This window comes from Triticum dicoccoides, chromosome 5B (genome assembly GCF_002162155.2).
Source record: "Triticum dicoccoides isolate Atlit2015 ecotype Zavitan chromosome 5B, WEW_v2.0, whole genome shotgun sequence".
Taxonomy (NCBI): domain Eukaryota; kingdom Viridiplantae; phylum Streptophyta; class Magnoliopsida; order Poales; family Poaceae; genus Triticum; species Triticum dicoccoides.
Genome location: NC_041389.1, coordinates 256,804,876 through 256,816,904, shown reverse-complemented (window position 1 = coordinate 256,816,904; position 12,029 = coordinate 256,804,876). Strand labels below are relative to the sequence as shown.

The 12,029-nt window shown below is 48.9% G+C and overlaps 2 protein-coding genes across 3 annotated transcripts in view; both read right to left on the bottom strand.

Moving 5' to 3' along the window:
* LOC119308286 (DDT domain-containing protein PTM-like) overlaps positions 1-2,789 on the bottom strand; it is a 10,259-nt gene extending 7,470 nt beyond the window's left edge. For both annotated transcript variants that reach the window (XM_037584387.1, XM_037584386.1), the window contains exons 1-2: positions 1,325-2,789; positions 539-1,210 (exon numbers count right to left, since the gene is read on the bottom strand). In XM_037584387.1, the coding sequence (XP_037440284.1) occupies positions 539-1,210; positions 1,325-2,469 (1,817 nt within the window). In that variant the 5' untranslated portion in view covers positions 2,470-2,789. The remainder of the gene's footprint in view (positions 1-538; positions 1,211-1,324) is intronic.
* Positions 2,790-4,057: 1,268 nt separating this feature from the next.
* On the bottom strand, positions 4,058-11,450 carry LOC119308285. Its single transcript, XM_037584385.1, has 5 exons — positions 10,849-11,450; positions 10,360-10,745; positions 9,621-9,779; positions 9,251-9,543; positions 4,058-4,381 (listed from the first exon to the last, which is right to left on the bottom strand). Exons 1-4 carry the CDS (start codon positions 11,207-11,209, stop codon positions 9,304-9,306), a joined length of 1,146 nt encoding a protein of 381 aa, XP_037440282.1. The 5' UTR covers positions 11,210-11,450; the 3' UTR covers positions 4,058-4,381; positions 9,251-9,303.
* Positions 11,451-12,029: the final 579 nt, after the last annotated feature.

Genomic DNA, 12,029 nt, shown 5'->3' with positions numbered 1-12,029 from the left:
AAAGGAAACATGTACTGTAGAATTCAACATTAATAGCAGTATTTATCGATGTAGGACTGGCTATGCAGAGTGAATGAGAAAATGTGCCCCAGAGATTCCGTTGCTCTATGCCTATCAACGAGTAGCAACGTAGGGGACGGGGAAGGGTTTCTAGTAGAAGGTTCCCCTCCACCGGAAGAACTCTCACAAGTAGAACCACCCTCTGTGTATATGAAAAAGCCCTCCGGGTTTGTGGGCCGCAGAGGGAAATCCGGCGCCTCGACGATCCACAATGTTGGAAAAGTAGTGGAGTCCATAGGGGGCCTCCACATGTGGCAGAAAATATGTAAAAAAAACACCTTTTCCAAAAGAATGGCCTGAGCTTTACAAGGGAAAAAAAACTGCTTCGTCGAACCCAACAAGCGCAAAGAGCAAGCCTGGCATCCAAAGAAACGGAGACAACCAACGAGTTCTAAATGACAGTTAATTAAGATAATCGTCTATTTCTTGGATCGCTAGTAAACACCAAATAATGCAGGATTGAGATGCAAGAACTTACACAAGCAGATAGTTGCAGGATCCCAGGAAGAGTCTCTCACACATGTCAATGCCAAACATTTGAGCTCCTCTTGCCCCACGCTCTATCCTTGAAGATGTTGGCCCAAGCTTGTTAACCACACATTCTGGACAGAACCAAAGTCCCTGGGGCAGAAATGCTTTGTTCAGACCAATACATCTTGAGTGATATGCCCATGGGCAGCCATCACAGCATACAAGAGTCCCATCCATTCCACATATTCGGCAATCATCACTGTTACCATCCAGGGATGCATTTGCTACAACAGCTTCTGGACTTGTTACATTTGGAGCAGCTTCCAGATTCTGGGAATCTTCAATCTTTTTGCAAGCAGAAATCCTTGAGGGCCTAGTCAGGACTACTCGTGATCCAGCCTCTGAGAAATTACTTGAATCCATCTCATATTCCAGTTCCTCATTATAGGCCTCCCGTGCTTCCAGTTCAGTTTTGAGTTCTTCAGAATCAATGGCATGATCACAGAGTATTTGGAGGACCCTAAGCTTCATGGTAACAGGAAGCTTATAATATTCAAGGGCCAAGAGGCTTCGAGCAAAACTCTTCCCCCCTAGACTCTTGATGCAACCCATTACATAGAGGTACTCCAGTAACAAAGTTGGCCAAGTCAGTGCATCTAGCAATGACCAATCTAGATACCTGCAAATATTTGAGGAAAATTGACAGAAAAAAAATCAGTATTGAAGTAAAAGGACACAAGATTCACTAAAATGATAATGATTCCACTAAATGGAGGGTTGATAGATTACATACTTCAAGCAGTTTGAAGCAAGCTCTGATCCTTCAGAGGATTTAGTCTCAAGCTGCCGCCTCAGCGCCCGCAGCAGCGAGACATGTACAGCATCAAACAATGTACTCTGCACAGAGCAATTAATGGATGCAACAAAATCATCCATGCCAAATGGACTGAGGAACAGCTGCACACTGAATGAACGGAGGAAGTTATAAACAGAAAAGAGGTGACTTGTGGACTCCCCCGGCACATCAATGTCGCCTGATGACGGAGGCAACTCTGGGCCCTGAACTGGCAGGCACGGCACGATTGCCAATTCTTTAGTAGAATCCGATGAATTGCTGGAAGATTCCACATCCTCTGATACATCTGAGCCAGATTCACTTTGCTGGGATGCATCATGCATTTGACATGCATCAACCTTCTGTCTAGTAGTTGGCGGACCATTGAGCACCGTGGCAGTCCCTGATGAAACGACCAGGTCCAGCTTCCTCTTCCTGCAGCTGACTTTCATGCCAGATGCACCATTTTCCTCAGTCATGAGTAACTCCTGGAGCTGAGGATGCCCCAGCTCCTCACTCTGTCCATCCTCAAACACCACGCTGTACGTCCCAATGCTGGTGTCGTATGATGCAACCTTCCCAAGACGAATCCTTGTACCATCATCAGCAGTCTGGCTGATGTAGCGGCCCACCAAGCATCCCCCCTCCTCCTCTTTCACCTGACGGGCACCAGCAGGTTGGGTAGGCTGTTGATCCTCTTCCTCCATCTTCACCTCAGTTGCCAGAGCATGCTCTTGCTCCTGAATGGTGATGTCATCTACCAGAGTCTTCGTTTCGCTCGCCACAGGGGCCGCAGCATGATCTGCGTCCCCCGTGCAGCAATCGTCCGCATCCATCTTCCCCTCACTCACCAAGGCCAAGACGATACTCTGTTGCTCCGTTGTGGTGCCTCCAGCCGTCTCCTCCTCCTTGGCCTCACTCGTGACGCAGACGGGCGCCGCAGCAGGGGGTTCTTCTTCTCCCAGTCCCGCCGCCGCGCTGGCCTCCGCGATCTCTTCCATCACCTCGTCGGCAAGTGGCGCCGCGGACGGGGCGACGGCGGGAGGGTCCTCGGCAGGCGTCCGATCAGCAGTTTCCCGGGGCTGAGCCGCCGCGGGGTCCATAGCATCGGACGCGAAAACCCTAGCGAAACCGAGTGGCGCGGCGCCTGCCTAGACAAGCATCCGCGCCGCGAATCGCGAGCGCCCGGGCGAGATTCCGGCAGAATTCCCGGAGGGGCGGGCTCACGGAGTGGCCGGGTGTGGTTAGATGCGAATCTGGAGAGTCCGCTGAACCTCGCGACGCGCTGGCGGCGGCGTGACAGCCCAAGGCCCGGCGCGAGGAACAGCAGGGAATCGGGCGGTCGGGAGTCGATCGGCGGCGGGGGTTCGCAGGGCTGCGCGGCGGCGGCGGGCGGCGGGAGGCGAGGAGGAGGAGGAGGAGGAGGTGGGGTGGAGGCGAGGAGCAGATGAGGAATGGGCGAGGAGGGCAGGGAAGGGAAGGGGTTGAGGAAAAGGAAAGGGAGAGCGAGAACTGCACAGGCGAGGCGAGGCGAGGCGAGCGAGCACGAGGAGGGGAAGGCAAGGCCGCACTCGGGCTCGCGTCGCGTCACTCCGGTCCGTGTCGCCTTGAGCGGGTCGGGTTAGTCGCGCTGCTGGAGCCGGATCCACGTGACGCGAGGTGGGGCCACGCGGGCGGTGGAAGTGAGGGGCGGGGCCAGCGCACGTGGTGCGGGCGGATGGCGGGCGCGACCCGGTGCGGATGGACGGGTAGGGGGAACCGCGAGCGTGGCAGGTCCCCTCGTCGTGTCCGTCCAGCCCGCCTGGCTCGGCTCAACCGGGCAAGCGGGAGGGCAGCGGCAGTGGTACGACGGACGGCCGCTCGATCTCGTTGCCCCGGCGACGCGAGCGAGCAGGATGGAGGCGGGGTGGCGCTGCACTTTTTTCAAATTCAAAACGGTGGAGGGAGTCGCCGTGGGTGTCAGGGGAGGAGGGGGTGGTGCACTGCTCGCTCGGGGTAGAGGTAGGGCTAGGGGAGGCCGGGCCAACGGTTGGCGCGCGCCAAGCACCGGGCTTGACCTGCTCCTCCAGGTTTTTACGGGTAGACTGGTCGTGGCGTGCCAGCGACTGCCACACACACACACACACACGCCTAGTTGCAATTCTGCTTTGGGCCTGTGCTCTGCTCTCAGCTGCTTTGCTTATCGCGTACCAGCAACATGTTTGTTGTACACGCCGCGTTATCACGCACACTGTTCATAAAGGGTTGATCCAAAACTTCGCATCGGCCCAATACAATCGAAAAGAATTCACGCCCGACTCTTGTCAACTGATGCAGAATTCTGTAAAAAAATGTCACCATGAATGGGTGGGCACTATTCGACCCATCATTCCTCATGTAGATCAATCTAGTGCTAGCCTGCTGGTGCAAATCGTTTCCTATTCGGGACATGCCTCTTTAGGTCATAAGTACTTTTACCAGTCTGTCTCACAGCAAGAGGCTGGTCGTTTATTTCACATGGCTTGGTTTCTTGAAATTTGTTTGTACATGTAAACAAACAATCTCAGGTATTTTGGGGTGCACGGTGTATTTCCACGAGCAAAACAACTTTTGCCAGAATGCGCAACGTACATGCCTAGTAAGACGACCCAGAACATGTATATAACTGAAGAACGGTCCACACAGCATGCCAGCTTGCAGCAATCATGGTCATAAAGGCCAAAAATGTACTCCTTAAATTTTTTCAAAAAGAAAAATATACTCCTTAACTTTTTTGCAAGAAACAAAAAGATATACTCCTTAAATGCTGGTAAGTGGTGACAGCGCCACATGCAGCAGCAACACGGTACAGCCAGGAACTTCAAAGATAATTAGACATCGGTGACAGAAACTCAAAACGGGGTATATTGGCATGGGCTGCTAGTATGGGTTATGCAGCGTCAGTATAAGAAATCTTCCTTAACAGCATCATCACAAAACCAGCTTTGTTGCTTCAAGTATAACCCCAAGGAGCAAGCCGCATCGATGAGAGGTCACCTAAAAAAGAAGGCAGACGAATAGCTTAAATCATACTATTGATCCGCTTCAAGAAAAAATATCATATTGTTGAGGTGAATCTTGCTGTAGTCCAAATTACAATGCCTTTATCACACGCAATCTGATAACACGGACAAAAACCAATATATAAAAAGGGCATGTTGATAGGGTAAAAACATATTTGAACCTAAAGCATCATAGATTTACTCCACAAAATAGGGCGTGTTGATGTTCTATGGACTACATTGTGATTTTCAGTATCGATTGTCAGTGAACCTTTCTGAATTATTACATTCCAATTGTATAGGCATCAACAACCATGTACGTAAACCAAGAGAAACATTGCTTCTGTTCATAATTACAATGTACGAACAGATTGGAATAAAATATTGTGTTCACTAAGTTCCTAAGATAATAAAATCTTATAAGCAACAGCCTTTTAGCGGCAGAGAAATTAGTAAAATATGAAATGCAGTTTTGTTTTCGCCACTAAGTGCAACCTCATTCTTCATTATGCCAACAGAATTTATTGCATTGCAACTCTTCCGTGAAAACCGATTTTGTTTTAGGGATTGTAAGCATAACCATCAGTTAAGAGCACAGAAAGACCATTCTACCCCCATCTTTCCCAAGTCCAGATGTGATTTTCTCTCAAAAAAGTGCACAAGAGCAGATGTATGATCTCACCACCCGGGTTCGAGTCCGTACGGATGCGGATTTGGGTTTAAGACTATCAGCGCTTTCAACCGATTCTGGACAAGATTGATGGACAGCTAGGTGTGATGATAAAGGGCGGGAAACTGGTGCTATTTGAACAGTCACATCAGCTGCTCCAATTCATAACCTGCTGGCAGTGGATGTGCCGAGATGGTTCGTGTGAGGCGATAGATAAAAAAGAAGAGCAGCTTCTTTTCAGAAAGGAGTCAAGAGTCCTGTGTGTCGTGCATGGTGCCAACAGATTGAGTACAGGGGCATTGGGGTGAAGAACCTGCAAAAGATGAGGTGGGCGCCGCGCCTAAGGTGGCCATGGCTGCGGCGCACCAGCCTCGACAGGCCCATGGGCTCAGTTTAAACTCAACTGCAACAGGAATGCCACAGTGATGTTTCATGCCACAACAAAGGTCATTCTAGGAAATTGCAAAAGGCACCAAGTTCTGGTTAGATGGTTTGATCGACGGTCAATCAATTGCTGACTTAGCTCCGGAGGTGGTGGCAGCAGTCAGCAAGCACGGAGTGCGCAGCAGACCAGTTGCAGATGATCTAGCGGATGATCGCTGGGTTTGTGACACGAGGAATCATGGAGTACTTGCACCTAGGGAGCTTGTTGGGAGCGTTCAACTCGCTCCAAAGATTGAGGATAACTTTATCTGATGCCGGACTGAATCTGGGTTATACTCCGCCAACTCTGCCTGGAATGCACCAGACTTTGATGGCCGGACAATTAGCATTGCTGGGCTCCTTTGAAATGCAAGATTTTCAGTTGGTTTGCAGCAAAGAACAGATGTTGGAGTGGGTCACCTGGCGGCATGCCCTCTCTGTGAACAGGAGCCTGAAACCATTTCCCCTCTGCTCACAGGGTGCTCGTTTGCGCGCCAAGTCTGGTGCAGTATTCAGAGATCTAGGGCTGCAGCAGCTCACTCATACGGCAAATGACAACTTCAGGAGTGCAGGAAGCTGACATGGCACCCCTTCCCACGACGGTAAGCAACAGGCTGCTGTAGTTTAGCCTTCTTCTTTTGCTGTTTTGTTAGAGAATCTTCAACCGGACCCCCTATTCCGCCCCCGTATGTCCGGGCGGACAGCCCGGACACGGCTCGGACCAAAAAAAGGGCACCCAACTGCCCCCCCCCCCCACTACCTAGCCCAAATGTCTGCGCTGTTCCGCGCCCCTCAAACCCAGCTCATATGTGGGGCCGCCCGGACGCGTCCGCCTAGTCAGGCCGGCCCATCCTGACAGCACAAAATCAATCCCAATCCCCACCCTAGACGCAACACAACAACAACAACAAAGCTTTGTAGTCCCAAACAAGTTGGGATAGGCTAGAGGTGAAACCAATAAGATCTCGCAACCAACTCATGGTTCTGGCACATGGATAGCAAGCTTCCACGCACCCCTATCCATGGCTAGTTTTCTGTTGATACTCCAGTCCTTCATATCTCTCTTTACAAACTCCTCCCATGTCAAGTTCGGTCTACCCCAACCTCTCTTGACATTATCAGCACGCTTTAGCCACCCTGGACGCAACCCTTGCCATTTTGAACAGACCACTCCGCTTCCGCTCGGCCTCGCTCCTCTCCAGTCATCTCCGGCATGGCGAGCAACAGATCTGAGTCCGCCAGGTCCGGATCCGATGATGGCATCGACTAGGAGCTCGATGCCTACTCGGACAAGCAGGAGATAGCTGTCCGGTTCGCGCTCTGCCAGTCCCGGCGAGCTCCGCCGTCACAGCTGCCCAGATGCGGATCCAGCGGCGGCGCATCCAGCAGAAGCTTGCAGCGTCGTGTGTCCGCTCTATCGTCGCAACCCCAGTCGAGGGCGCTTGTCCCCGTGCCGACGTCGGCCTCAGAGTCTAAGGCCAACGACAACAATGCACATGGTCGCGGATGCGATAGCTGCGGCGGTTCCTCCGAGGTTGAGACACAGCGTGCCCACCGTGAGAAGGCGAAGGCACGCCGCGGCCTCTGCTTGTCCGCTGCGGTACCGGCGCCCTCCGGATCCGAGGAGGATCCGGTCGTTCGTGTCGTCAAGCAGCGGTCCCTGGCCTCCAAAGAGTCAGAAGCGCGCCACCACCGCCGGATCAACGCCAAAACCCTCGTGGAAAGGGCATTGAGGAGTCGCGCCATGCTGCAGAGAACAAGGGCGCGGAGGAAGCCCGTGCCCAGATCCTCGCGAAGCAGCAAGCCTGTGCCGCCCATGCCCTCGCAAAGGAGCAAACCCAAGCCGTTCGTGCCCTCGCCGGCCGGCCCCCGAAATCGGACAAGAACATGTCTGGTACCGCCTCCAACACTTCCAGCACCGGTGGCTAGCCCTACTTCACCTTCGACCTCTACTTCCACGACAAAGACGACAAGGGCAAGGGTGGCCATCGATAAACTTCCCCTATCTATAGGCCTACTTTACTTTATGCTTTAGCCTATATATAGTTATGAACTATTAGAACATGTCGTTATTGTGGTAGTTTGATGGCATGTAGGAGTATGATGAACTTCCCTATGCTATCTCCAGATCAGTGGTGGAGGACAATTTTTTTTTTGAGGTGGGGCGGGCCCTAAAGCATAAAAAAATTGATGCAAAACTAGAGTAGTCGATACGCACTAAAATGCACACAAATAGTTTTTCCATGTAGAAGAGTTATACATATGCACGCGGAAATGTGACCAATCAATAACAAATACTTAAATAGTCAAAGAGTCACATTGCACAATGTAAAAACGCCACTAATTTTACAATATTAAGCCCAAAAACATTTTGGACAGATCTATTCTATGCATACAAGAAAAAGCGAACACTTTGCAAATGTAAGAGAAAATGCACACCATTCCGTACTAACCCCTGTTAGCACATACACTAGTCCCTCAAAAAAAAGCACATACACTAGTACTAAATGTTGGCATAGAACAAAAGGCAACTACAGAATTGTGCAGTCACTATCGCTAGGTCACAAACCAAGCAACTAGCCCTGATCGAGTGTTGTGGACTGGAGCATCCATGGGCGGGTGGCTCGATGCGTGACTTAAATAAGGCCCAATAAGGTGGGTCAGTGCTCACGGCCCAATAGAACGCAGGTTTTCTTCTCCCATGATTTTTTTTGCGATCGATCTGTATACATAAAACCCAAATCGCTGGAAATCAAGGTAGGGCGAGCGCCTCACCTCGCCCTACCGGGAGCTCCGCCTGTGCTCCAGACTATGTATGAACTATGTGCTATGGAATCGAAGTACGTGTATTGATCAACGTTGCATGCTTGTGTATGTATTTGAGGGTTGGGAAATGGGGAGCGCTGTTGCGGACACGGACAAATGAGGAGCGAGCCCATGCTGTCCGCGGACATATAGGGGGCCAAATTAGCTATTTGTGGTTTGAGATCCTCTTAGACAGGCTGGTACTTTTTGTGCAATATTTTTGTTTGTGGGCGCAGGTAATTTGCGCCTTCTTGGTGTTTTCTTTAACGCAAAACAACACGCAATTAGATGTGTGTTTGAATTAAAAATACTGACAGGGCTTTGCTTGCAGTTTTCCTTAAAAAAAGTTGGGGGAGGCCCCCCTGGCATGGACAGTCTGCACCGCTAGGGCATATAGACTGCAGTATACACCTAAAACAACAAACAATGAACCCTAGACTAGTAGATCCCAATGCAATTCCACAGCCTATAACCCCCGTCTCCCTCACAACAACCTCCTGCATGCTGCAGTTGGCCCCAATTTAGTAGTGGACTATTAGCTTTGCTCATGTCGGCAAGGCGATGGAATCAACTTGATGTGATATGGTAGGTTCCAACTGCAGTGGGCTACAGGGCTGCAGTAAATCACCAATTTGTTCATGGTTCAGCACTTGAACTTGATCTGATAAAGTAGGCTCCAACTGCTGTGAAACCGGCTGCTGCATTTGTTTTAATAATTTATTTAACAAAAACTGGTTGTAACTCTTTCTACCAGGACGAGAAATCTGACTCCAACTAGCTATCTTATAGCAGACAACTAAGGCAAACCTACTTAACTAATCTCATGTAAACCCCTGTTCGCTAAAATCCAAATAGAAAAATGGAATAAATTCTTCACGGTTTCTAGAGTTCTGGAATTACTTCAATGATACGGATTACTTATTAATTAAACATGTATTCTCGGCAACCATAGAAAAGCTTACTCACTTGATAGCATAGTTCATTACAATGCTGTAGCAATCACATTTGGTGCTGGAGTCTTAGAGGCTACTCTGGTGATCAGATGGCCGGGTGGTGGAGGTGCTTGCGTTGTGCATTGGTTGTGTCGGGACCTCAGAGTAGACTACGCCATGGCTGGCAATATCCTTCATTTGGTGTAGAGCAACTTTCTGAAGCTTGTCCAAGGTCCCCATGATCTCATCATTAGTGAGATAATCCCCCTGTCTAATCCGCTCATATAATGAGCCAGTCTCCGCAGCAACAACCCGAAAACCACCATACTGCAAGAAGTGCATTTGCGATAAAAACATCACACGGCAATATGAATGAATTATGTAGACAAGACTCTAACACATACAGCTCTGTGAAGTGCGGCAGTTTGGTCTTTCTCAAAGTTGGTCTCCACAGTGGGAACTGGCAGGGGGGCATCATCCACAGGATCCATAGGGTCCAATTGCTGGCAGGTACCACTACCAGGCGTATACCATGCAAAGCATGCATCATATGGGCGAGCGTCCTGAATAATTGATAAACCAAGATTTTTCAAAAATAAAAATAAAATATCAAGGACTGCAACTGAACTCTTGTCCAGTGTTTGTTATAAAATATCACTTTTACAGTAAACTGCACTCAAATTTCAATTTAGACAGTAGACACACATTATAAATGAATGTACACAGATTGTGATTTCCAACTTGGCTAGATGCTTTTAGAGCACTAGATATTTCCCGTATACACTAACAACTCTGCTCGCGTACACATAGATGATCATATTGGGGCTAGAGCCATATGCACTAAAGAACTGCAAGCACCTTTCATTACTGTTGCACTTGAATCTTAAAATTATGGCATACATCGAAGTAATAGGATATGCAGACCAAGAATTGTCAGTCGGCAATGAAACAACGACAAATATTTCTTATGTTCAATTGAGACCATACAATGATGAGCTATTGAAACGTGCAAAAAGAAAAGGGTGAACTACTGACAAACAATGATTTTCGTTTAAAAAAACCTACAGAAATCTGTGGAGGAAAAAACTTAAGTTGGGTAAGCTGAGCATGCCAATTTTAGATTGTGGGTAGAACAAGTGTTACCTTCATAGCCTGCTTAATTTCTACTTTATCGAATGGATGTGCGGAATTGTAAGAACCATCCACAAAGTTCATCTCTTGATTACTTCCCAGCACAAAGGTTTCCATGTGCACTGAGGAATCAGCATGAATATCTTCTACAGTTTGCTCGAATATACCAAATGAAGCACTTGATGTATTTTCATCTGCTGCGCCAATAGCTTCCTCACTTGAGGGAATATTAGCTGCACTTTCTTGGATGACAGGTTCTGGTTCAGGCCTCTTATGATAATAATCATCTGAATGAGGACATCCCGGTATTGCCCTCCTCCGACATCTGCAGCATCTATAGGATATGACTTCAGCAATCTTTGCCTCCTCAAGTCTCAAGGCATCTCCATGGAACCAATCTGTATACAGGAGAATATCAAGATGCGGAAAAGATCGGTAAGATAACGCAAAACGAAAATTGCTTGCTTAAAAAATGGCAGGCCAAAGGTGGAATCAACTTACTTCTGCATCTCTCACACCGGATGTACATCAAGTCTGGGGAATACCGCTTGCGACAGAGACAGCAGATTGGTTTCATGGACGAACCTACACCATCCTTGCTTCCAAGGATAACATCGTCCGCGTTGATAGCATTCATGTCGCTCTTGTTTTTCTTCCATACGAGACCGAAGTAGGTGATCCCTTGTGTGTTTCTGCGTTTGATCTTGGACTGCATTTGCGACTTTGCTGTTCGCTCAGCTTCCGCCGAGCTTCCCCCACGCACCTCCGCCCTCCTACCTTCGCTACCAGGAATTGCTAGGGTTGCGTACCTGTTCCCCGTGCGCTGTGCGCCACCCCAGCTCAGGCCATCTCCTCGATCCATCTGAAGCTGATTCTTCCACGCATCAGACAATTGTGAATCGCGCTCATAGGGCACCTCGTCCTCTCCCCCAGTTCAGGGTGCGCGTAGTTGGATTTTCTTCCTTTCTGCTCCCCCGAGTCGTCGGATCCTGACTTGGGGGACTGCTCCGGCCGTCGGCGGCAGCAGAGCCAGAGCGGAACACTTCGGGACAGCCGGCGGCTGGTGGAGCCCTAGGAGGAGAGGCGTTGGGTTCTGTTGGCGATGTACTTGGTTTAGGGCTGCAGTTGGGCCGTTGGATCCCATGGTCGATTGATATCAGCGGCCCATTTCAGACCGCGATCCGACCAAACTGCACCGAGGGCAATTTACAGTGGTCGGTGAGATAGTGATTTTTCTAAGAAAAACGTAAGATAGTGATCCATGGCAAAAAAAAATAGTACGAGTTTAAATTTCTTTGTTCACAACTTCGCAATATTTGCGTTCTAAAATACATTCACTTTTCCAAATAAAAAATGTTTTTTTCTTTTTGCTCTCAGTGAGAGCAACAAAGAAATTTAAACTCAACCATTAGAAAAACATTTTTTCCTTTTATTTAAACCTGAATATTTTTCCATGGTCTATATGACACAAATTACTCAATTTACATTATAACACATACGTATATTATGTGCGGTGTTTTTTCCTATTATATTAGCCGAATAATAGAAAAACTTTGTTCAACGCTCTTGATCTCACTGGACATGAAGGATACTCAATGATCCAGCTATTGGACCTGGCCAACCTTAGTTAGTGACAACTGGTACTACGACCACCGGCGACGAGGACGGCAAAGAGGACAAGC

What these genes read in the sequence shown, in the direction of transcription:
- LOC119308285 (XM_037584385.1), bottom strand. Translation starts at nt 11,209, where the DNA reads ATGGATCGAGGAGATGGCCTGAGCTGGGGTGGCGCACAGCGCACGGGG. An exon ending in CCGGTGTGAGAGATGCAGAA is followed by an intron (nt 10,746 to 10,848) that starts GTAAGTTGATTC and finishes TCCTGTATACAG; the next exon opens with ATTGGTTCCATGGAGATGCC. An exon ending in AAATTAAGCAGGCTATGAAG is followed by an intron (nt 9,780 to 10,359) that starts GTAACACTTGTT and finishes TCAATTATTCAG; the next exon opens with GACGCTCGCCCATATGATGC.